General features: G+C 42.6%; 2 protein-coding genes across 14 annotated transcripts in view; both read right to left on the bottom strand.

The window, feature by feature from the left end:
• The window catches only part of LOC139535791 (S-adenosylhomocysteine hydrolase-like protein 1), a 57731-nt gene extending 43818 nt beyond the window's left edge, over nt 1–13913 (bottom strand). Inside the window, exon 1 of the mRNA XM_071335597.1 lies at nt 13399–13913. Coding sequence (XP_071191698.1) covers nt 13399–13587 — 189 coding nt within the window. The 5' untranslated portion in view covers nt 13588–13913. The remainder of the gene's footprint in view (nt 1–13398) is intronic.
• A 205-nt stretch (nt 13914–14118) lies between these two features.
• LOC139535789 (nuclear transcription factor Y subunit alpha-like) lies at nt 14119–22594 on the bottom strand. Of its 13 annotated transcripts, none has more exons than XM_071335591.1 (10): nt 22463–22594; nt 21330–21454; nt 18211–18357; nt 17953–18084; nt 17649–17757; nt 17298–17440; nt 17037–17213; nt 16701–16808; nt 15836–15865; nt 14119–14922 (listed from the first exon to the last, which is right to left on the bottom strand). In XM_071335591.1, the coding sequence occupies exons 2-9, from the start codon at nt 21408–21410 to the stop codon at nt 15854–15856; spliced, it is 909 nt and encodes a 302-aa protein (XP_071191692.1). In that variant the 5' UTR covers nt 21411–21454; nt 22463–22594; the 3' UTR covers nt 14119–14922; nt 15836–15853. The 13 variants fall into 13 exon arrangements, with proteins under 13 accessions (XP_071191692.1, XP_071191694.1, XP_071191691.1 ...); XM_071335593.1 differs by lacking the exon at nt 22463–22594 and adding an exon at nt 22131–22348; XM_071335590.1 differs by lacking the exon at nt 15836–15865.
• Between the last annotated feature and the right edge of the window lie 74 nt (nt 22595–22668).

Raw genomic sequence — 22668 nt, 5'->3', positions numbered from 1 at the left:
GCTGTGTGGTACAAGGGTGAATGGTGAGACTTGGGGCAGACACACTCCATGGAAACATGGCTCCCCTCTCAGGTTTACCCTCTCTCTCTCCCCCTCTCTCGCCACTCTCCTCTCACTCCACTATCCCTCCAATCATCTCGAACTCCTCTTCCTCCCTGCCTTTTGCTGCTCAGCCCTGACTCTCCTATTTCCCTGGCCTAGAGGAACAGAGTACCAGAGGGGGAGGAGAGGAGCAACAAATAGGACACAACAGTTTCCAAATGAATTGTGTCGGTAGAAACAGGACAAAACAAGCAACTTGTTAGCTGGCTATGTAAACAAATATCCAACTCATCATATGAGGTCCACCGCGCAGGCATCTTCCCTAAAACAACAACTAAGCTGTCAAATCACAGGAAACGAGACAATGAATATCTGCACCTGTCAAACATGACAATCCACAACCTAAGCCCAACAGATAAACACAAAATTACTCTAGCCTTCATTTCGGTGGATAGTTAGCTGGTTGTCTGTATGGCTAGCTAGTGAAAGTGACAGCGGAACTTGACGCTTCATGAGGGCAGCTCAAATTTACTGCTACACACAACTTTTCTTGCCAGACAGACTTACTAGCTTGCAAGCAGCTTGGGCTATTTCCATAGGAATTACATCGGTAGAAACAAAACAACCAACTAGTTAGCTGACTATATACACAACTAAACACCGCAACTATTTCCATGAGACAGAGAATGTGCTCGCCTGTTCCAACCAAGTTATAATGGCATGACAGAACTTGCTAATCTGAGAGCTAAAGTTTCTCCAAGTTTCACAGCATCCAACATCGACAACACCCAACATACAGTACCAGTCAAAAGTTTGGACACACCTAGTCATTCAAGAGTTTCTTCATTTTTTACTATTTTCGACATTGTAGAATAATAGTTTAGACATGAAAACTATGAAATAACACATATGGAAACTAACCAAAATAATATGTTAAATAAATCTAAATAGATTTTAGATTCTTCAAAGTAGCCACCATTTGCCTTGCTGACAGCTTTGCACACTCATTCTCTCAATCAGCTACATCTGGCATGCTTTCCCAACAGTCTTGAAGGAGTTCCCACATATGCTGAGCACTTATTGGCTGCTTTTCCTTCACTCTTGTCCAACTCATCCCAAACCATCTCAATTGGGTTGAGGTCAGGTGATTGTGGAGGCCAGGCCATCTGATGCTGCACTCCATCACTCTCCTTCTTGGTCAAATAGCCCTTACACAGCCTGGAGGTATGTTGGGTCAATAGAGCTCCACTAAATAAAACTTCAGTTAGTGCTAAACACGGCTGCTAGAATCTTGACTAGAACCAAAAAAATTGATCATATTACTCCAGTGCTAGCCTCTCTTCACTGGCTTCCTGTTAAGGCAAGGGCTGATGTCAAAGTTTTACTGTTAACCTACAAAGCATTACAATGGCTTGCTCCTACCTATCTTTCCAATTTGGTCCTGCCGTACATACCTACACGTACGCTACGGTCACAAGACGCAGGCCTCCTTACTGTCCGTAGAATTTCTAAGCAAACACCTGGAGGCAGGGCTTTCTCCTATAGAGCTCCATTTTTATGGAATGGTCTGCCTACCCATGTGAGAGACGCAGACTCGGTCTCAACCTTTAAGTCTTTATTGAAGACTCATCTCTTCAGTAGGTCCTATGATTGAGTGTAGTCTGGCCCAGGAGTGTGAAGGTGAACGGAAAGGCACTGGAGCAACGAACCGCCCTTGCTGTCTCTGCTTTGCCGGTTCCCCTCTCTCCACTGGGATTCTCTGCCTCTAACCCTATTACAGGGGCTGAGTCACTGGCTTACTGGTGCCTCTTTCATGCTGTCCCTAGGAGGGGTGCGTCACTTGAGTGGGTTGAGTCACTGACGTGATCTTCCTGTCCGGGTTGGCGCCCCCCCTTGGGTTGTGCCGTGGCGGAGATCTTTGTGGGCTATACTCGGCCTTGTCTCAGGATGGTAAGTTGGTGGTTGAAGATATCCCTATAGTGGTGTGGGGCTGTGCTTTGGCAAAGTGGGTGGGGTTATATCCTGCCTGTTTGGCCCTGTCCGGGGGTATCATCGGATGGGGCCACAGTGTCTCCTGACCCCTCCTGTCTCAGCCTCCAGTATTTATGCTGCAGTAGTTTATGTGTCGGGGGGCTAGGGTCAGTCTGTTATATCTGGAGTACTTCTCCTGTCTTATCCGGTGTCCTGTGTTAATTTAAGTATGCTCTCTAATTCGCTCTCTTTCTCTCCCTCTCTAGGACCAGGCCTTAGGACTACCTGGCCTGATGACTCCTTGCGGTCCCCAGTCCACCTGGCCGTGCTGCTGCTCCAGTTTCAACTGTTCTGCCTGCGGCTATGGAACACTGACCTGTTCACCGGACGTGCTACCTGTCCCAGACCTCCGGTTTTCAACTCTCTAGAGACAGCAGAAGCGGTAGAGATACTCTTGATGATCGGCTATGAAAAGCCAACTGACATTTACTCCTGAGGTGCTGACCTGTTGCACACTCGACAACCACTATGATTATTATTATTTGACCCCGCTGGTCATCTATGAACATTTGAACATCTTGGCCTTGTTCTGTTATGATCTCTACCCGGCACAGCCAGAAGAGGACTGGCCACCCCTCATAAACTGGTTACTCTCTAGGTTTCTTCCTAGGTTCTGGTCTTTCTAGAGAGTTTTTCCTAGCCACCTTGCTTCTACAACTGCATTTCTTGCTGTTTGGGGTGTTAGGTTGGGTTTCTGTACAGCACTTTGTGACATCAGCTGATGTAAGAAGGCCTTTATAAATACATTTGATTGATTTCACAGTGAAGTCATGTCCGCTTCAGCGCTGTCATTTTGAGTAATGAAGTGAGAAAACAAAAACACTGTAAAATCAAAATGATAGCATACCCTGTTTTCGGTTGATGACAACTGCCATGCGAATACGACTACAGGTTGTTGGCAAGTTAATTTTGCGATATTAACAGACATTAATGTTAAAAAACAAGGCCACAATAGTAATTTAAAGAAAGGCCAACGACGGGATCTACAGAGATAATATGACTAGGATTGTGTCTTTGAATGCTGAACAAAGAAAGAAAGTTGAGAACATGAAATAAATACTGGTTTCAATGACATATGAGGAAGTGTTTATAAAATAATCCCCTTAACATGTCTATGGTCGGAACACGGTAAGACATGACTCATAAAATGACAAAAAACGTCTAGATTTTAAACAATTACGTTTATGGTTCAACAGTTTCAAAATGTTGACCGCCTCCACTCAGACTGCAAGGTGGGTGATGCAGTGTGCAACAGGAACTGGCCATTCTCTCCTATCTGAACAAAGAGTGCCTCAAGTATGTCGACAAAATCAAGCATTTAGATATAAGGATCCTACATTATATTTGTCAAACATGACAGGCGTTTAGCCTATATACGTGATTGAAAGTCTCATTAAAGTTAGACTACATTTTCTAGCGTCTCCCTCCTGTCAGCATTGGTCTGGAGATGATAGACTGTTTCCAAAATACGAAGGCTATGACCTACACATTGACATGTGTTAGGTTCTAATTTTCGGAATAAATAACTCACGGACACCAGAAAGGCTTAACCAAGTTAAATTCTTCCCAAAGGGTCGATACAGCTGTATTTAGACAAAATACATTTCACACAAGCACTGATATTTAACCCTTTCTCCTAGGCTGAGTCTCCTCCACAACTGAACAGCCAATGCATCTCTGTTGCTAGACAGAACCTTAGTGATATTTTTTTCCTCACTTCATCTAACCTGACCTCTACCCCAAAGTGCTCACTCCACCCCAACTCAAGGCTATCATGGTTATTGATACCAGACTGTGTCTCTTCTCCTCCCAGAGGATCTCTGATGGCTAACAATTACATACACTGACATAATGTAAACGTTATACATTACCCTCTCTCCCTCAGTGACATTGTTAGTTTCTAAGATCTCCACCCGTCTCCCCTTATCAATGCCTGCCACATGTAATCGCATATGGGTCCATTATCAGTGTAATTGACTTAAAATATACAAAAGTTATTTAGAGCCTCTTTATGTCAGTAGTTCTGAAAGCAGCGCCCAGGAGCCAAATAGGGTCCTACATCATCACGTAATTGCTCTCGAGCTCCTGCAGCTGTGCACAAAGATATGCACGTGCTTGGGCTCACCCCACAACCTCATTGGACAATGCTGTGCCGATCTGATCCTGCCTCCCACTTTAACCTTGCAACCTCATTGGACATCATTTCCGACTGACAATCAACATCGCCCCTTGAGGCTGGCTAATTCCTTGTGGTACGGTCCTTGTTATCTGGGATCCTTGAGAAGTCCCTATCCCATTAAAGTTGACATTTTAAATTGTTATGGGAAAGATTAAGGTTAGGTAAAGGTTATGGTTAGGCAATTGATTGTGAGGATGTAATGTTAGACAATGGAAAAGTTTAAGCCTACTTATAGGATTGCATCAAATATCCTACTCCTTGAAAGTCGTGAAATGAATACACTACCATTCAGAAGTTTGGGGTCACTTAGAAAGTTCCTCATTTTTGAAAGAAAAGCACATTTTCTGTCCATTAAAATAACATCAAATTGATCAGAAATACAGTGTAAACATTGTTAATGTTGTAAATGACTATTGTAGCTGGAAACGGATGATTTTTAATGGAATATCTACATAGACGTACAGAGGCCCATTATCAGCAACCATCACTCCTGTGTTCCAATGGCACGTTGTGTTAGCTAATCCAAGTTTATCATTTTAAAAGGGCTAATTGATCATTAGAAAACCCTTTTGCAATTATGTTAGCACAGCTGAAAACTGCTGTGCTGATTAAAGAAGCAATAAACCTGGCCTTCTTTAGAGTAGCTGAGTATCTGGAGCATCAGCATTTGTGGATTCGATTACAGGCTCAAAATGGCCAGAAACAAATACATTTCTTCTAAAACTCGTCCGTCTATTCTTGTTCTGAGAAATGAAGGCTATTCCATTCGAGAAATTGCTATGAAACTGAAGATCTCGTACAATGCTGTGTACTACTCCCTTCACAGAACAGCGCAAACTGTCTCTAACCAGAATAGAAAGAGGAGTGGGAGGCCCTGGTGCACAACTGAGCAAGAGGACAAGTACATTAGAGTGTCTAGTTTGAGAACCAGACGCCTCACAAGTCCTCAACTGGCAGCTTCATTAAATAGTACCCGCAAAACACCAGTCTCAACATCAACAGTGAAGGGCGACTCCGGGATGCTGGCATTCTAGGCAGAGTTGCAAAGAAAAAGCCATATCTTAGACTGGCCAATAAAAAGAAAAGAATAAGATGGGCAAAAGAACACAGACACTGGACAGAGGAAGATTAGAAAAAAGCGTTATGGACAGACGAATCTAAGTTTGAGGTGTTCGGATCACAAAGAAGAACATTCGTGAGATGCAGAAAAAATGAAAAGATGCTGGAGGAGTGCTTGACGCCATCTGTCAAACATGGTGGACGCAATGTGATTGTCTAGGGGTGCTTTGGTGGTGGTGAAGTGGGAGATTTGTACAGGGTAAAAGGGATCTTGAAGAAGGCCATCACTCCATTCTGCAACGCCTTTCCATACCCTGGGACGGCAGTTAGTCTAGTGGTTAGAGCGTTGGACTAGTAACCGAAAGGTTGCAAGATCGAATCCTCCAGCTGACAAGATAAAAATCTGTCGTTCTGCCCCTGTTAACCCACTGTTCCTAGGCTGTCATTGAAAATAATAATTTGTTCTTAATTGACTTGCCTAGTTAAATAAATAAAATAAATAAAAAACCTGTGGGCGGCACTTAATTGGAGCCAATTTCCTCCTACAATGGACAAAGGACAATGACCCAAAGCACAGCTCCAAACTATGCAAGAACTATTTAGGGAAGAAGCAGTCAGCTGATATTCTGTCTATAATGGAGTGGCCAGCACAGTCACCGCATCTCAACCCTATTGAGCTGTTGTGGGAACAGCTTGACCATATGGTAAGTAAGAAGTGCCCATCAAGCCAATCCAATTTGTGGGAGGTGCTTCAGGAAGCATGGAGTGAAATCTCTTCAGATTACCTCAACAAATTGACAAATAGAATGCCAAAGGTCTGCAAGGCTTTTCATTGCTTTCGTCAAAGAAACCTCCATTTGCAGCAAAGTTTGAAGGACAATTACTATTTCAATTAAAAATCATTATTTATAACCTCGTCAACATCTTGACAATATTTCCTACTCATTTAAGGACATTTCTAAAGTGACCCCAAACTTTTGAACGGTAGTATATATTTTGCATTTGCTTACGCGATGACTGACAATCGCAGGCAATCAATTGCATTGATGGATTAGCGATGCACATTTATAAAGACAAATGGCATAGAATTATTTGATTTGGATGGAGTTGACAACAGAAAGTAGGGAGATATTTTCATATCTAAAAAGTGGGTGAAAGTTCGCAGTATACACATATATATATATATATATATAGCGCATCAAATTATGTGTTGTGTCATGATTCGTGCCTGGTAAAAACCTTAGTATTTTGGAATATTGCACAATAGACTAACTAAATAAACCAGCGACACCATTTAGCAGATACAGGTTGTGAGCATTGTGTTTCTGATCAGTTTGACAACTGTGTTCTAATGTATTTGTCTGGCTAACATGTCACCTTCTTTCACAACATTTTCTGCTTGGTTTCGAGAGAAATGTAGCCTATTGAAAGAGAGAAATCAAACAACTCCCGCGGTCTAATAGGTCTAACTTCTAATTTCAAAGTTCTCTAACTTATGATGCATGGATTGGGATGATGTATTTTCGCTGTTATCAAAATAGCTAATGGTAAGCGCATGTGGCCAGGCAATTCTACTCGCTGTAGAGCGTGCGCTCACTAGGCTAGATGACATTAACAAGCGTGCATCTTGTACACTAAATTATGCCAGGTAAAAATGTAAGTATTCTGGGCCTTTCTCCACTGGAATAAGACTGTAGATAGTTTATTATGCATGTATGAACCATACATGCTTACTAACATGTAACACATTGACACATGAAGTCCAAAACGAGAGGTTAAAGAAATACGGTTATTTCAATCTTCTGGAACGCTTTTATAAGGTAAAGCTGTCATTTGACTCATGACTCCTGTGGGCTTTGTTGACTATGAACTTGCTTGTTTACCCGACCGTGAGACAGACTGTTTGTTCCCTTACTCGGGATTCTCTATTGGTTATACAGACTCTTGGCCTCCCATCCTATTCTAACCACCTCTCGCCGGCTTTGTATTCATGTTACCTGATGAAATTGCTGTACAATATGATCTTTCTGCCATCTAATGCACATTCAAATGTCATAAATCAACACTGCAGAGCTCTCCCTGTCCTCTTACATGCCCTGATTGTATTACTGCTGTCTCAGCCACTGCCTGTCACCAAGGGAGTACCCCAAGGCTGGATCCTAGCGCTTCTCAATTTACATCAACAACATAGCTCAGGCAGTAGGAAGCTCTCTCATCCATTTATATGCAGATGGTACAATCTTAAACTCAGCTGGCCCCTCCTCCGATTGTGTTAAACACTCTACAACAAAGCTTTCTTAGTGTCTAACAAGCTTTCTCTGCCCTTAACCTTGTTCTGAACACCTCCAAAACAAAGGTCATGTGGTTTGGTAAGAAGATTGCCCCTCTCCCAACCGGTGTGATTACTACCGCTGAGGGTTAGAGCTTGAGGTAGTCACCTCATATAAGTACTTGGGAGTATGGATAGACGGTACACTGTCCTTCACTCAGCACATATCAAAGCTGCAGGCTAAGGTTAAATCTAGACTTGGTTTCCTCTATCGTAATCACTCTTCTTTCACCCCAGCTGCCAAACTAACTCTGATTCAGATGACCATTCTACCCATGCTACATTACGGAGATGTAATTTATAGATTGGAAGATAAGGGTGCTTTCGAGCGGCTAGATTTTCTTTCCCATTCAGCCATCAGATTCTCCACCAATGCTCCTTATAGGACACATCACTGCACTCTATACTCTGTAAACTGATCATCACTGTATACCTGTTGCAAGACCCACTGGTTGATGCTTATTTATAAAACCCTTAGGCCTTGTAATGGGAATTTTAATGTTAGTGCTTTTCTTCTAACTAATTTCTGTGTTCTATTTATGTGCTGTTGTATAAACCAATCTGTGTTCATGCAAGTGGCTTACTGAACAAATCCTCACTATCAGTCACTGCAATTTGGCAGTACGCCTAGACCTTGTTTTGAGAACAAACGAAAGAGCTCTCTGTTTCAAGGTCTCAGCTTAGAGAGAAGCCTCGTGAGGTATTGGTCTGTAATATGTTATGAACCAGTATTGGCCGGTCACATGGATGAAACAAAATGATAATGATTAAATCATGCAAATATAACTTCTGTGTATAGCCATATATAAGACAACTGCTGGGACTGGCCAAGGAGAGCTTCTTATTGACATGTGTACTATGGTGCATTGAGTTGGAACCTCCCCAGCGCGCTGACAAATAAAGGATGATTCATTTAAGATTGACTGAGTGTTCCTGTGTAAGAATTTCCACGACAGCCTCACTCCCACCTATCTGAGAAACCTACCGCATCCCTCATTCTCCACATACGGCCAGTCACATTCTGTTAAAAAGGTCCCCAAAGCACACACATCCCTAGGTCATTCCTCTGCAGCTAGCAACCGGAAAGAGCTGCAAAAAACACTCGAACTGGACCGTTTTATCTCCATCTTCATTCAAAGACTCAATCATGGACACTCTTACTGACAGTTGTGGCTGCTTCGCATGATGTATTGTTGTCTCTAGCTTCTTACCCTTTGTGCTGTTGTCTGTGCCCAATAATGTTTGTACCATGTTTTGTGCTGTTACCATGTTATGCTGCTGCCATGTTGTGTTTCTACTATGCTGTGTTGCTGCCATGCTATGTTGTTGTCTTAGGTCTGTCTTTATGTAGTGTTGTAGTGTCTCTCGTCGTGATGTGAGTTTTGTCCTATATTTTTAATCCCAGCCTCCATCCCCGCATTGGGAGGCCGTCATTGTAAATAAGAATTTGTTCTTAACTGACTTGCCTAGTTAAATAAAGGTAAAATAAATAAAAAATAATTGAAAGAAAATAAATGCTTTGTCTCTGTTAATGATCAGGCAAGCGCACAGTACAGTGAGAGGCTCACTTGAAGCCTACCAGTTACATAACGCAGTAGATTCTGTCTCTGAGAGACAAACTATGAAATTCTGCTCTAAAACAACTGCTCTCACACAAAGAATGGAACTTCAACCCTGCTGAAGTATTATGAAACCAGAGATGTGTTACCTAGACTGTGACATGATGTATTATCATGATTTGACATTGGTGGAATTTTTTGTTCATTACTGTCAAGCTAGCCTACACAAACAATGTTCATTATGATATTAAAAATGCCTATGGTCTAGTAAATCTCAACAACAAAAAATGTGGCTACTTTAATTTCGGGTTGAATGAAACCTTGTGTGGAACCAGGCACAGAAAAAGCCCATACCCTACAGTGGTAATCAAGTGCATTTGAGTTAATCAGATATCAAAGATATATCCAATTTACATTTACATTTAAGTCATTTAGCAGACGCTCTTATCCAGAGCGACTTACAAATTGTTACAAATAACACCTTATGATATCCAGTGGAACAACCACTTTACAATAGTGCATCTAACTCTTTTACGGGGGGGGGGGGGGGTTAGAAGGATTACTTTCTCCTATCCTAGGTATTCCTTAAAGAGGTGGGGTTTCAGGTGTCTCCGGAAGGTGGTGATTGACTCCGCTGACCTGGCGTCGTGAGGGAGTTTGTTCCACCATTGGGGTGCCAGAGCAGCGAACAGTTTTGACTGGGCTGAGCGGGAACTGTACTTCCTCAGAGGTAGGGAGGCGAGCAGGCCAGAGGTGGATGAACGCAGTGCCCTTGTTTGGGTGTAGGGCCTGATCAGAGCCTGAAGGTACGGAGGTGCCGTTCCCCTCACAGCTCCGTAGGCAAGCACCATGGTCTTGTAGCGGATGCGAGCTTCAACTGGAAGCCAGTGGAGAGAGCAATACAATAACAATACAATAACATGTAGCCACAGAGCCCAGGACAAGGCAATACAAAGAGAAAAAAATAACTGATTTTTGTGAGATTGCCACAGAATTTAATCCATAAAATGGTCCTTTGGAGGAAGGATTGTTGACATATACACTACATGGCCAAATATATATGTGGACACCAGCTCGTCGAACATCTCATTCCAAAATCATAGGCATTTTAATATGGAGTTGGTCTCAGCTTTCCTGCTATAACAGCCTCCACTCTTCTGGGAAGGCTTTCCACTAGATGTTGGAACATTGCTGAGTGAGCATTAGTGAGGTCGGGCACTGATGTTGGGCGAGTAGGCCTGGCTCGCAGTCGGAATTCCAATTCATCCCAAGGTGTTTGATTGGGTTGAGGTCAGGGCTCTGTGCAGGTCTTCCACACTGATCTCGACAAACCATTTCTGTATGTAACTCGCTTTGTGCACGGGGACATTGTCATGCTGAAACAGGAAAGGGCCTTCCCAAACTGTTGCCACAAAGTTGGAAGCACAGAATCATCTAGAATGCCATTGTATGCTATAGCTTTAAAATGTTTACTTCAATGGAACTAAGGGACATAGCCTGAATCATGAAAAACAGCCCCAGACCATTATTCCTCCTCCACCAAACTTGACAGTTGGCACTATGGAGTCAGGCAGGTAGCATTCTCCTGGCATCCGCCAAAACCAGATTTGTCCGTTGGACAGCCAGATAGTGAAGCGTGATTCATCACTCCAGAGAACGCATTTCCACTGCTCCAGAGTCCAATGGCGGCGAGCTTTACACCACTCCAGCCGACGCTTCGCATTGCGCATGGTGATCGCAGGCTTGTGTGCTGCTGCTCGGCCATGGAAACCCATTTCATTAAGCTCCCGACTAAGTTATTGCGCTGATGTTGCTTCAAGAGGCAGTTTGGAACTCAGTAGTCAGTCTTGCACCAAGGACAGCTAATTTTTACGCGCTACACGCTTCAGCACTCTGCAATCCCGTTCTGTGAGCTTGTGTGGCCTACCACTTCGCGGCTGAGACATTGTTGCTCTTAGAGGTTCACACTTCACAATGACAGCACATACAGTTGACCGGGGCAGCTCTAGCAGGGCAGAAATCTGACTCGTTGATGGCGCCACGTTGAAAGTCAGTGAGCTCTTCAGTACGGACCATTCTACTGCCAATGTTTGTCTATGGAGATTACATTGCTGTGTGATCTATTTTATAGACCTGTCGGCAACGGGTGTGGCAAAAATAGCCGAATCCACTAATGTTAAGGGGTGTATTTGGCATTTCTGTCTAAAAGCATATTGAGAAATAACTTTTGGCCTTACACAGGAGCATTGCGAGAAACCATAACTGTTGATCTATATGTGGCACAAACTTAATCTTGATGTAATTTGAAACCTCATTGTGTGTTCTAAAATGAGTAATACAAAATGGAAATGTACATTCATTATATGATTTTGAAAAGTATGAAAAAGTATATTACAAATATGCCCTCTTAAATTGTTCTCATATTTCAATATGTATTTCTATGGACTGTGTTTGACTGACACAAATGTACAGAGTAGGATATCTTGGACCTTTTGAGTTATGACCAAATATATATGTGGGGTGGGGGTACGGCAACTCCTGTTGCCAGTACAGAACAGCATAGCTCCGTACAGTAGAATACAGTAAATTATACTGTACTCTAGTGTGCTCTACTGTACTGTACAGCACTGCCCTGTATGGGTACAGTAAAGAAAAGTAGAGTATAGCTCAGTACATTACTGTACAGTAGAGTTTAGTACAGGGCAGTACTGTACTAACCTATACTCTACTAAACTCCACTGTACAGTACTGTAGTGACCTAGGCCTATACTCTACTTTTCTGTACTAAACTCTACTGTACTGTTGTGACCTTCACTCTACTTTTCTGTACTATACTGAACTGCACTCTACTGTGCTGTGCTGTACTGGCAATAGGATGGAGTTCAACATCCGACATATATTTGGTCATAACTCATAAAGTCCCAGAGGTCCTACTCTGTAAATGACTGTGTCTGTAAAACACAGTCCTGGCCTCCCAAGTGGCGCAGCATCCCAAATGCATACTATAGACCTGGGTTCGATCACAGGCTGTCTCGCAGCCGGCTGCAACCAGGAGACCCATGAGGCGGCGCACAATTGGCCTAGCATTGTCCGAGTTAGTGGAGGGTTTGGCCTGCCGTGATATTCTTGTCCCGTCGCGCTCTAGCGACTCCTTGTGGCGGGCTGGGCGCATGCACGCTGACTTGGGTCGCCAGCTGTACAGTGTTTCCTCTGACACATTGATGCGGCTGGCTTCCAGGTTAAGCGAGCTGTGGGTCAAGAAGCAGTGCGGCTTGGCAGAGTCGCGTTTAGGAGGACGCATGGCTCTCGACCTTCGCTTCTCCCGGGTCCGTACGGGAGTTGCAGCGACGGGACAAGACTAACTACCAATTGAATGTCAAAAAATTGTGGGGGAAAAGGGTTAAAAAGTAAAAAAAAAACACAAAAATACAATTCCATTGAATATAAATGTGATATAAAAGTACATAATTTTCTAAATCATATAATAAAATGTACATTTAGATCTTGCATAATGAAATGTATTACTGATTTTAGAACATATTGATGTTTCAAATGACATCAACATTAAGTTCAACAGTAATGGTGTCTTGCAATGCTCCTGGATAGGGTCAAATTGTCTTAAATATGCCAACTTTGATTATTTCTCAATATGCTTTAAAATATAAATGTCAAATATATGTCAATAAGCATTCCTCCAAAGGTCAATTTTATGGATTACATTTTGTGACAATCCCAAAAAAGTCACGTTCCTTTTTTGTTCTACTTTCATGAGGAATCGCCCCCAGACTGGCTAATGTGCACTGCCTTCTCAATGGGATCCTGAAGTTGAATTAAGTGTGCAGATGTGTTTGTTTGTGTGAAGTTTCTCCACATAAATGCATACTAGGCCTAACTGTAGCTGACAACTTGTGGCCAATAAATCTAATTAATGTAACACTGTGCCCTACTCTGGGTATATGGGGGTGGATGACGTACTTCACCAACAGTGTTCACATACAATAAATAGTACATGTATTGAAAATTAATGGTTGGACTTCAGCAGCTGCTAACGAAGTGAATATAAGTGAATTACGTTATGCTTAGAAGGGACATCCTGAAATGGGACATGATGTGATGACCACCCAGACAATAAAAGAAACCAAATCAACTCATAAGTAGCTAGTTGTTCACTAGTTAGCTACGTAATGAATGTGTCTTACCTTTTTAACAGGTTTGTGAATAGGGACCGCACTGAACGCAGCAGACGACACTGACAGTTCACCCATGGTAATTTCGCTGTTCTTGCTCACCGTCATGGCTGAGTATTTTTCAGCCACGTTCTCGCTCTCCTTTACTTCTTTGCTGGCTTGTTTCAGCTCCAACTTTCCGTCCCCCGGAGTGTCCGACATTTAGATAAATAATTAAAACGTACAACAAATTAGTTAGCCCGTGGTATAGTTAACGTTAGTTAAGTTAGCTACAGAATTCCAGTTGCTCCCCACTGTTCGGTATTTTGCGGAAGAGGGGTTTTTGTGCAGCTTTAGACTGCAATTCACACGATTTAGAAACAATTCATTAACAGCCGTTTGGTGTATCAGTTGGTAATTCTATATTTACAAACTACAGTGTAGTAATTGCTGTCATAAAACGGTTCGTTGCCTGCGCAGTTCCTTCGCGTGCAGCAAGTTGTGAACGGCCTGTTTTGCCTAGCTGTCACCTGAAATTGTGGGCGGGGGATGCGCGCCTCCCCTCCCTTCGTTTTCTTAAGCATCTAGTAGTAGAGGTTGCTCTAAAAACATTGATTGAGAATCAGCTTCCCAGCCTACTCCCCAGTGGCGGATTTAGGTATAGGCGACATGGGCATACGGTCAAATCATGCAGTGTACATACAGTATGTGTACAGCACAGTTCTGGCAATATTAATTCCAAAACAAAATATGTTGGAAGTTTAAAAAAATGAATTCATTTTCAGAGGCATTCTTAACACATACAGAACATTTGATAATGCGGTTTCCTTTAATTTATGCAATAAAAAAGTTGCTAAAACGTTATTAAAAAGCATCTACACTCTTACAAGACTGTTACAACACAATATAAAACACTGATGCAGGTAATTAGGCATTTGATTATTGCCCCTTTCAAATAGAATTACCATAGGAAATCATTTTTTTAAAGTCTGAAAAGCCTTAAAATAAGTGATGATAGTTACATATCATGAACCAGAGGACACAATTGATCTGTACAAAAGAAAAACTATTTCATATTTCTGAAGAGCATCAGGAAAGGAAGAGGGCTATCATAACAACCACTTTGGACTTGTGGCCTATAGGATGGTGTGTTTATTGATCAAGTTCTTGTGGCACATCCAGAGATAAAAGTAACTTACATGAAACAAGGTTGCTCTGGAAGGAACTTTCTTGTAGAACTTGTGCTGTTTCTTAAAATACATTTCCTCCAGAAGCGCCCAATTGTTCTCCAGTGTTACCATGGTTACAGTATCTCTGTGTGCTAGCAACCTCTTCCCCCAGTCTGTCCTGCTCTCTACCAGTCAGGGGACTTGGGCAGCTTGGCACTGGTTGATTGATGTGTGGGACATCTGATCTTGACCCCCCCCCCCCGCAACCATTCTCACACAGAGACAAACACATGAGCACACACACACCTCACAGGGCTTCTAGAGGTTATGACACACGGATCACCTGCCCGACTGTCTCCTCTCCAGCATGTGGTTGGTCCGCCTGTACCTGGAGGAAGAGGAGCGGTTGGTCAGCCTGCGTAATCACCATGCCACAACAACATGAATCTCTCCCAGGTATAAGCAGCTAAAGTGTCAAAGTATAATCCAGTCTGGGGGTTAGATTTCAATCAGACTATACCATAATCTAAATGCTCACTAATGTTTTTGTTAGGATTTGGTCTGGGAGGTGAAACTCTATTATTGGTCAAAATGCATGTTTCCATCATACCAAAAGAAGCTACACAGCTGAATGTATTAGATAGGAATTCATTTATGTGCTGTTACAAAAGAACTGGTAAATATTTTATTGATTTATCAAATCCATCATTTTTCAAACATCTTAATTGTTTTGAATAGTTTTTTAGTTTAGTGGACACAGATTTTTCATCATGTAAAAAAATTTAAAAGATTGAAAGCCAAGTCTTTATTCATATTAAAAACAATACCAACAGAAAGATAAATGTTTAATTGTAAATACACATAAACACACACACGTCACAAATGTGAATGATGGGCAATGAGACAGGTGGCAGTCGCAGAAAAATGTCAGCAATCATAAAAACAGAAATCATACACAAACATTATACATAGAAAACACACACAGCCTCATTCTTAATCTGTTACATGTGGTTAGCCATTACCAACTTCCCAATAAACCTTGCGTGGGCATAAATAAAACTGCTGCAAATTCAGGCTTAATGTGTGTATAATTACTATATGTTCAGCATTGGTGTTAATTGCTCTTTCTCCAAGGATGGTTGGATGTATAGCACCATGTTTAATATTTCAAATTAGGATAAATCAACCTACATTGAGGGGTGGGTCTGATCCAAGACATTCATAATATGAAGCAGCATTGACAAAGTTTAGGAAAATAAATATTTGTTTTATAGTGATCTTGTGTTAAATTCATACAGTACCTTTAAACCACTCCCATCCTAGCCCTGCAGCTGTTAAATGAACACAGGTGTTAGCAGAGATGTTTACACTACAACATGGTACAAGTTTAACAAGACAACACAACAGCAAGGAAGCAACACTAGACAAAAACAGCAACATTAACATTCTAACATTCTTCAGTTTGCAACAAGAGCTCAAACAAAGCCAAGACACATTTCAAATGACATTGGAGAACATTTTACTGAGTCAGTATCAAAGGAGGTTGGTGGCACCTTAATTGGGGAGGATGGGCTCGTGATAATGACCAGAGCAGAATAAGTGGAATGGTAACAAATACATCAAACACATGGTTTCCAGGTGTTTGATGCCATTCCATCTGCTCCGTTTCTGTTCTGGACATTATTATGAGGTGTTCTCCCCTCAGCAGCATCCTGTGGTCAGTATGTACAGCTCTATGTGAAAGAACAAGCTTTTGAACTCAGCGTGGTTTGCCAGAGACATGGTTAGGGATCAAGTGGCTGGAATACATCAAAAGAACAACAAAGGGTACACAAAAAAATATGCCCGCATCTAAAAGCACCCCTGTTTATATACTCAAAAAACAAGTACACAAAAAAACATAACTTGTAAAAAACTATACTATTCTTTGATACAAAACTACAAGGTAACCAATATAATAAAACATACAAAGATAGCAAGGATGACCGTTTTAAGAGTGCAGGGGAAATGAGTGGCTGCGGTGGACATGTGACAGAGTGAGGGGTGGAAATGGCTGCTACTTGTTGGTTAGCTGAGGGAGGCAACAGAAGTAGGTTGCCAATTAGAGTTGAGTTCAACACCTCCAAACACATCCTCTTGTTTGAGGGCACCCTGAGCCCTCCTCACCTGCATGGCCAGAGCCATCTCCTCCCTCTCCTTCGGCGAGAAAAAGCGTCCGCCATCACCCCTCTTCCTCGCCATGGCGTGCTTGTGACGAGACTCGTGCAGGTATTTCTGAGGGACACGTAAAACCACATTCACAGACAAGCACATAAACACATCCTTTACTGCCCACACCATTTCCTCTTCCTAAAACTGTCATCCTGGAATTTTCCCCCTCTTAAACTCACATAGAATCTTATAGACAAATACTGTGTGTCTAAACACACTCCCAGCAGTTCTCTGTCTTCATAAAAACAACAACCACACATATATACATCTACTCATGTCACAGACACTCACCCTCCTCTCCTTGGGGATCTTTCCCTCTGCCTCCAGCTTGGCGCGAGCCTGCCGTCTCTTCAGGATGCGGTGGTACTGCTTAGCGTTGACATACAGAGGCTCCTCCTCCAGCATCTCCGCCCCCGGCAGGGGGATACGCTGCATGGTGGGCACACTGCCACCGCCACCCGGAACCATCTAACACATACACACACTGGTCAGACTGATGCATAGCATACACACATGCCAACAAATCTGTATTAATGTCATTAGGGACCTTACCATGACCATGCCACCTGCGTTGACCATGTTGCCAGGCAGTGTGACAGTCACTGTACCCTGACCACTGTTTGTTGTGTTGGTGCTGTTGCTTGCCTGAACGATCTGAGCACCAGCCAGACTAGAGGCAGGGATGGTGATCAAACCTGGGGGAACCGCAAAAGGGTTAAGTTAATATCAGCTATCATAGATTAGTGATCCAGAAGTGTGGAGTGTGAACCACTTTGCATACAGCCACACATAACTGATTCAGTTCTAAATCAGCTGATAATCAAAAGAAGGGGACAATAGCCAGCACACTAAGCATCCATCAAGACACAGTAGGGATCCCAGCTATGAGTGTGAACGTGTTACCTTGCTGTAGAATGGACCCATCAGCATTGACTGGCTGGTACACAATGGTCTGACCGTCTGCAGTCTGAGCCACTTGCTGCCCCGGCTGTAATGTAATCTGCTGCTGGCCCTCAGAAACAAACATCAACAATCATTACCACCCAGTTATACACCACACAATGTGGTGTGTTTCTATGGTGTCCATAATATGTTTTATGCATTACAGCTATTTACATCAGTGGGCCTCTTCTAAACAATGGAAACTATGCGTATGTGTTCTATTGCAGACCAAAATATTGTATAAAGAGTGTGTGAGTGTCTATACCTGGTTCTGTCCTGCGGTCACAGCAGTTTGGGGCTGCTGAATGATGAACTGCTGGGTCTGGCCTTGCTGACCCTGTACCTGTAGAGTCTGTCCCCCCTGGAGTTGGATCTGACCTGGCTGCACCAGCTGGATCTACAGCAGAGAGAAGGACAATCTTAATCAGCCAGTCTGCTTTATCATATCTCGTTCAGTAATATCTTGTTAGAGAGACATGTTTGCTAGGTTTCAGATAGGTGTGGTGTACAACAGTTCAGTCACCTGTTGGAGCCCCTGAGATCCAGACATGGGCACCTGCATGATGGTCTGCCCCTGCCCTCCCTGCCCCCCCATGACCATAATGGGCTGGCCCGACGAGGTGATGAGCTGACCGCCGCTCACCTGCACCATCAGAGGCTGCCCCTGCACCTAGGAGAGAGAGGGGAAGGAAGGAGTGAAATAGACAGGAAAAAGGTGGGAGAATGTAAAAGAGACATGAAAGGAGAGTGAGGTTAATTCAAGATATCTCTAATGGAACTGCAACCATGCATAACGACCATTCTACATCACAGCAGAGCTGCCATGCAGCACATGTTGACCAGAGACAGACAAAACAGAACAAAACAGGCCAGAGGGCAGCAAACAGATAAACATGGTGCTGTGATAGTCAATGCACCTTTTCTTGGAGTTAGTTTGATCTCCACAAGATGCTGAATGAGCGCACACGAAAACACAAATGACAAGGGAATCATAATAGGGTCCGAGCGTACTGTAATTTCAGTGTATGCTATATTCACCGGGATATTTACTTGAGATTTGAAAAGGCAATGTAGGAGACTGGTCAATCTTAAACTCAGCAAGGAGAGCATTTTATGCCACTCAGAATATTGTTGTAGGTTACAAAATAATACACATATATCTATAGATTCATGACTTGATTGTGGTATAACTGTACCACCTGTTGGACCATGTGAGAATAACACAATTGACAATCTCAGACTGAAGACAATGCAGATAGCAAGATTGATATTGGAGAGGGACATGCATGGAGTTTTTCAGCCTGGCTGACAGCAACTCATGACAACACTACGATCACAGGCGGCTGTAGTGTTAGAAATGTTGACATGCATCTATACACAACAGTTTAGCAGTGAGGCCTAGGGCCCAGAAGATATGATGAGGCGACATGTAGGGAGCAGCGTTACGCGGTTTATTCACCCACACCCGCTCGCATTTGGTGAATAACCCATTCGCCCAACTATATGTGATAAGGTGAAAATCTGCAGTTCGCACCAGACCTTAACCCACTAATAAAAAAATGCTCTGTAGGCTACAGTCAGAAACTGCATTACTACTTTTTTGATGGGGGTTCAGGATTATTTTTGTTGCATGATTTAGATATGTTTCTGATTATAATTTCTGACATTTTGGTAGGCTATTTGTTAGTCATCTTGTCTATAATTATAATGCAGCGTTTCTTCTGTCATTATGAGTTGCCCTAGAAGACTAAATAAACCCTTGCTCACCAGAATAATATCATAAATCGATAGAATGTATGCTTCAATCGGTAAAGTTCTCTGTCATGTCGGCTTCTTTAGTGGAGCAAAGACGTTTATCGACCGGAGAGAAAATGAAATTTAAAATTTAAACTGAAAAGATTTTCTGTACAAAATTTCCAAATGACACCAGTTTGACCTGTTGTAAGGAAATAGATTTCAGTTTGGCTTGGATGCATATTTTATGTGGTTGAAATAATATCAGCTTTTATGATGCTGATAAAGATAGCACCCCACAGAGGGTATCTAACTGCACAATCACATTCTCTCAAGATGCTGAAAGAATTAAATAATATTTCTCCACCCATGTCGAAATGTAGCCTACATTTGGTGTATCATTTTACTGCAAGAAATGCTTAATTCTGCAGGAGTTAATGGTAAGGCTGTGAGAAGTTACAGACCTACAGTCAGTGTCCAGATATCAGTTTCCATTTAACCCATCTGAACAGTAGGCTACAGTTTCATTGATATGCCATAGGCCTATTTGAAGTTCTGTCTTGTGACTGTCGAATTTGTATATCCTATCATCAAACATAACATAGCTGGCACTGCTATCATCCTCTTTTACCACTTCACCAAATCTTTCCCAAACATTACTTTTCTGTCCCTCCCTTCTCTTTATTTTACAGTCCTCATTTTGCAGCTTTTCTCTAATTTAATTAAACTCGGACTGTCCTTTATGCCTTTGTGGATTGTCGTTAACTTTTTCCGCCCTTTCCCAAAAGCATGCATTTAGCAACTGGCCTTTAGACTATTTGGCTCGCTTACAGTTAAGCTTCAGGGCCTAGGCATACACACTAATAACAGATAACCTAAAATAATCAATGAAAAACCTCAATGTAGCCTATACATAATACATTGCACAAGAATTATACATTTAATGTGTTTTCTCTTTATTCAACCTGACACTAAACCCACCCGCCTTGCGGATATAACCGCGTGGACTGTGGGTTGACTCTAGGCATCACCAGCAGGGAGACAAGCTGGGTAAATGGGGTAGAGACATGGTAGGGGCTCGGCGGTCCCACCACTACCTGGAGTGTCTGAACATGTTGGCCTCAGCCGGTGGCTGCCTGGGGCTCAGCTTGCAACTGAAACGCAGTCACTGTGCCAGAGATCGGTGTTACAGACAAAGCTACACAAACACACTTCTCCGTATGGTTTTCAGCAGTTAGCTTCGCCCACGGTTGTCTGCGTGTGAACAACAATTCCGACACTGTTTAAAAATGTCAATAATCATAGCTTGGGAGACGGTTTTCGAAACATTATGATATGCCCATTATCTTTAAATAATCTTTCAAATAAAAAATATACACTTACTGTAGCAGTTTTACACAGATTCATACGCTGTGTGTGCCTCAAATTGACGAACCGCTTACACACAGGTGTTCCGAGCACGCTAGATAGCTGATAAGCACAGGTGGCCGCCTGTCTTCTGTCTGTATTCCGTAAACAAGCGCTGTAACATGGAGATATGGCCTTGTGGGAACACCAAACCTATAAAAGGTGTGTACTAATTTAACTTTTTTTCTTCTTCTTGCCGATATGGAAGATACGTTCCTTATGTTTCCAAAACCATACTGCAAGCGATGCGTTTTAACATTCAGAACGAGCGTCGTCGGTGGCCGCCAATAGACGCTAAAGGTAGTTAGCTTCTATGAATGGGTTAACACACAGCTACTGTGGCCAATGCCCAGGAACTTCCACCACACAATGAATAAAGCTACAACCTAGCCCAAACTCATGGCATTAACATTCTTCCGTAGGTACATTTCTCCTAACCTAACCCCCTTCCAATACACAAACACACCATACATAACACATGAACAAACCCTTCCTTCTTACCTGTTGTTGGATCTGCCCAGCAGCAGTCTGAACCACTATCTGTTCCCCAGTAGATGTGGTGGCGGTAGTGTACTGCTCCATGGTCAATGAACTCTGAAAGGCCTCAATTCAGTCTACTGCTACAGCTGTAAGGGGCACATAACTGCATGAGATGACTATCCTCGATTGGATAGTAAGATACATTGTTACTTAAGAAGAATAATGTGAAATGAGGCATTACAGCAACAGGATAACACATTTACAGTAAGGTGGTAGAACAAATGTAACAGGACGTCATATCTTGTTATCAACTTATCTAATTTGTAAGGGCATATTCGCTAAGGCTCATAATAATCGTGCCAATCAATACTACAATCACATGTAAGTACCATGATGAATATGACTGCCTTCACAAATGACTCTTGGACTCATTTTCGGTTGTCAAAAAATCTGTCCTCTCCTTCCCTTGATCTGCACTGATTGGAAAATACTTGTTGACAGGAAAAAAACAATACATCTCATCATTAGGCAGGCTTTCACCTGGTCAGCTCTTTCAGATCAGTGCAGATAAGTTGGACATAGCCCAGGAACATGGTTTGTTTGGTGGTCAAGAAATAGGCTACTCTTCTTGCCACTAAGACAAATTACGAAAATATATGCCAAATCACAATTTGTCCTAGACAATTTGTATGTTAACTTTGATCACAGGCTACTAGTGTAGTCACTGACGGGTTTAGTCAAATATTTCAACTGAGTATGCAGCAGCCCAATGCATGCAAGCCAACAGTCAGTAGACCAGCTAAGTAACGTTAGCTAACTCACGAGTCATGCACCTCCTCGAATATTGTTTTCATGTGGCATTCTAGCTAGCTATATGATGAGACATTGGTCATTGTCGTCTCTCACCCAACCAGACATTTGTCACTGTGCCACCACACATAACTAGTTAACGTTAGTTATCTTACAGAGCTAGCTAGCCAGCCAGCTAACAATGAGCCATGGTGATTAGTGAGTTAACGTTTAGTTATATTTTAGCTAACTAGCTAGCTTTTAATTCTTGCATTTAACTAGTGGAGTTAGTCATTTGGTTGGTCAATGACACACCAATCCCCTGCTACCGGATCACATTCCTCCTCAGCGGTGCAACCTCTCACCGTTTGTCCGCCGCCCGGTTTCTCTGATTGGCTCCAATACCCACACACAAAATCCAATCACGGCGCTCTCGACATGTAGACAAAATGGCACTTGCATGAAAAACTACCACCAACAAGCCTCTTCTTCTCCAACCCACGATATATGCGCATGCGCATTGTGTAGTATAAATCGAGAGGGAGGTGAAACTGAAAGTTTTAGCCAAGGT

Source organism: Salvelinus alpinus, chromosome 12 (genome assembly GCF_045679555.1).
Source record: "Salvelinus alpinus chromosome 12, SLU_Salpinus.1, whole genome shotgun sequence".
NCBI classification, from domain to species: Eukaryota; Metazoa; Chordata; class Actinopteri; order Salmoniformes; family Salmonidae; genus Salvelinus; species Salvelinus alpinus.
The sequence above is the reverse complement of the archived record's forward strand: the minus strand, read 5'-3'. Positions and strand labels throughout refer to the sequence as shown.

Bases quoted from the DNA above. Each gene is read 5' to 3' on its own strand.
- LOC139535789 (XM_071335583.1), bottom strand. From the start codon at position 21,410: ATGGAGCAGTACACTACCGCCACCACATCTACTGGGGAACAGATAGTG. The intron at 18,085-18,210 runs GTGACTGAACTG...TCTCTGCTGTAG, and splicing joins GATCTCAGGGGCTCCAACAG to ATCCAGCTGGTGCAGCCAGG. The intron at 17,758-17,952 runs GTATAGACACTC...TTTGTTTCTGAG, and splicing joins TGACCGCAGGACAGAACCAG to GGCCAGCAGCAGATTACATT.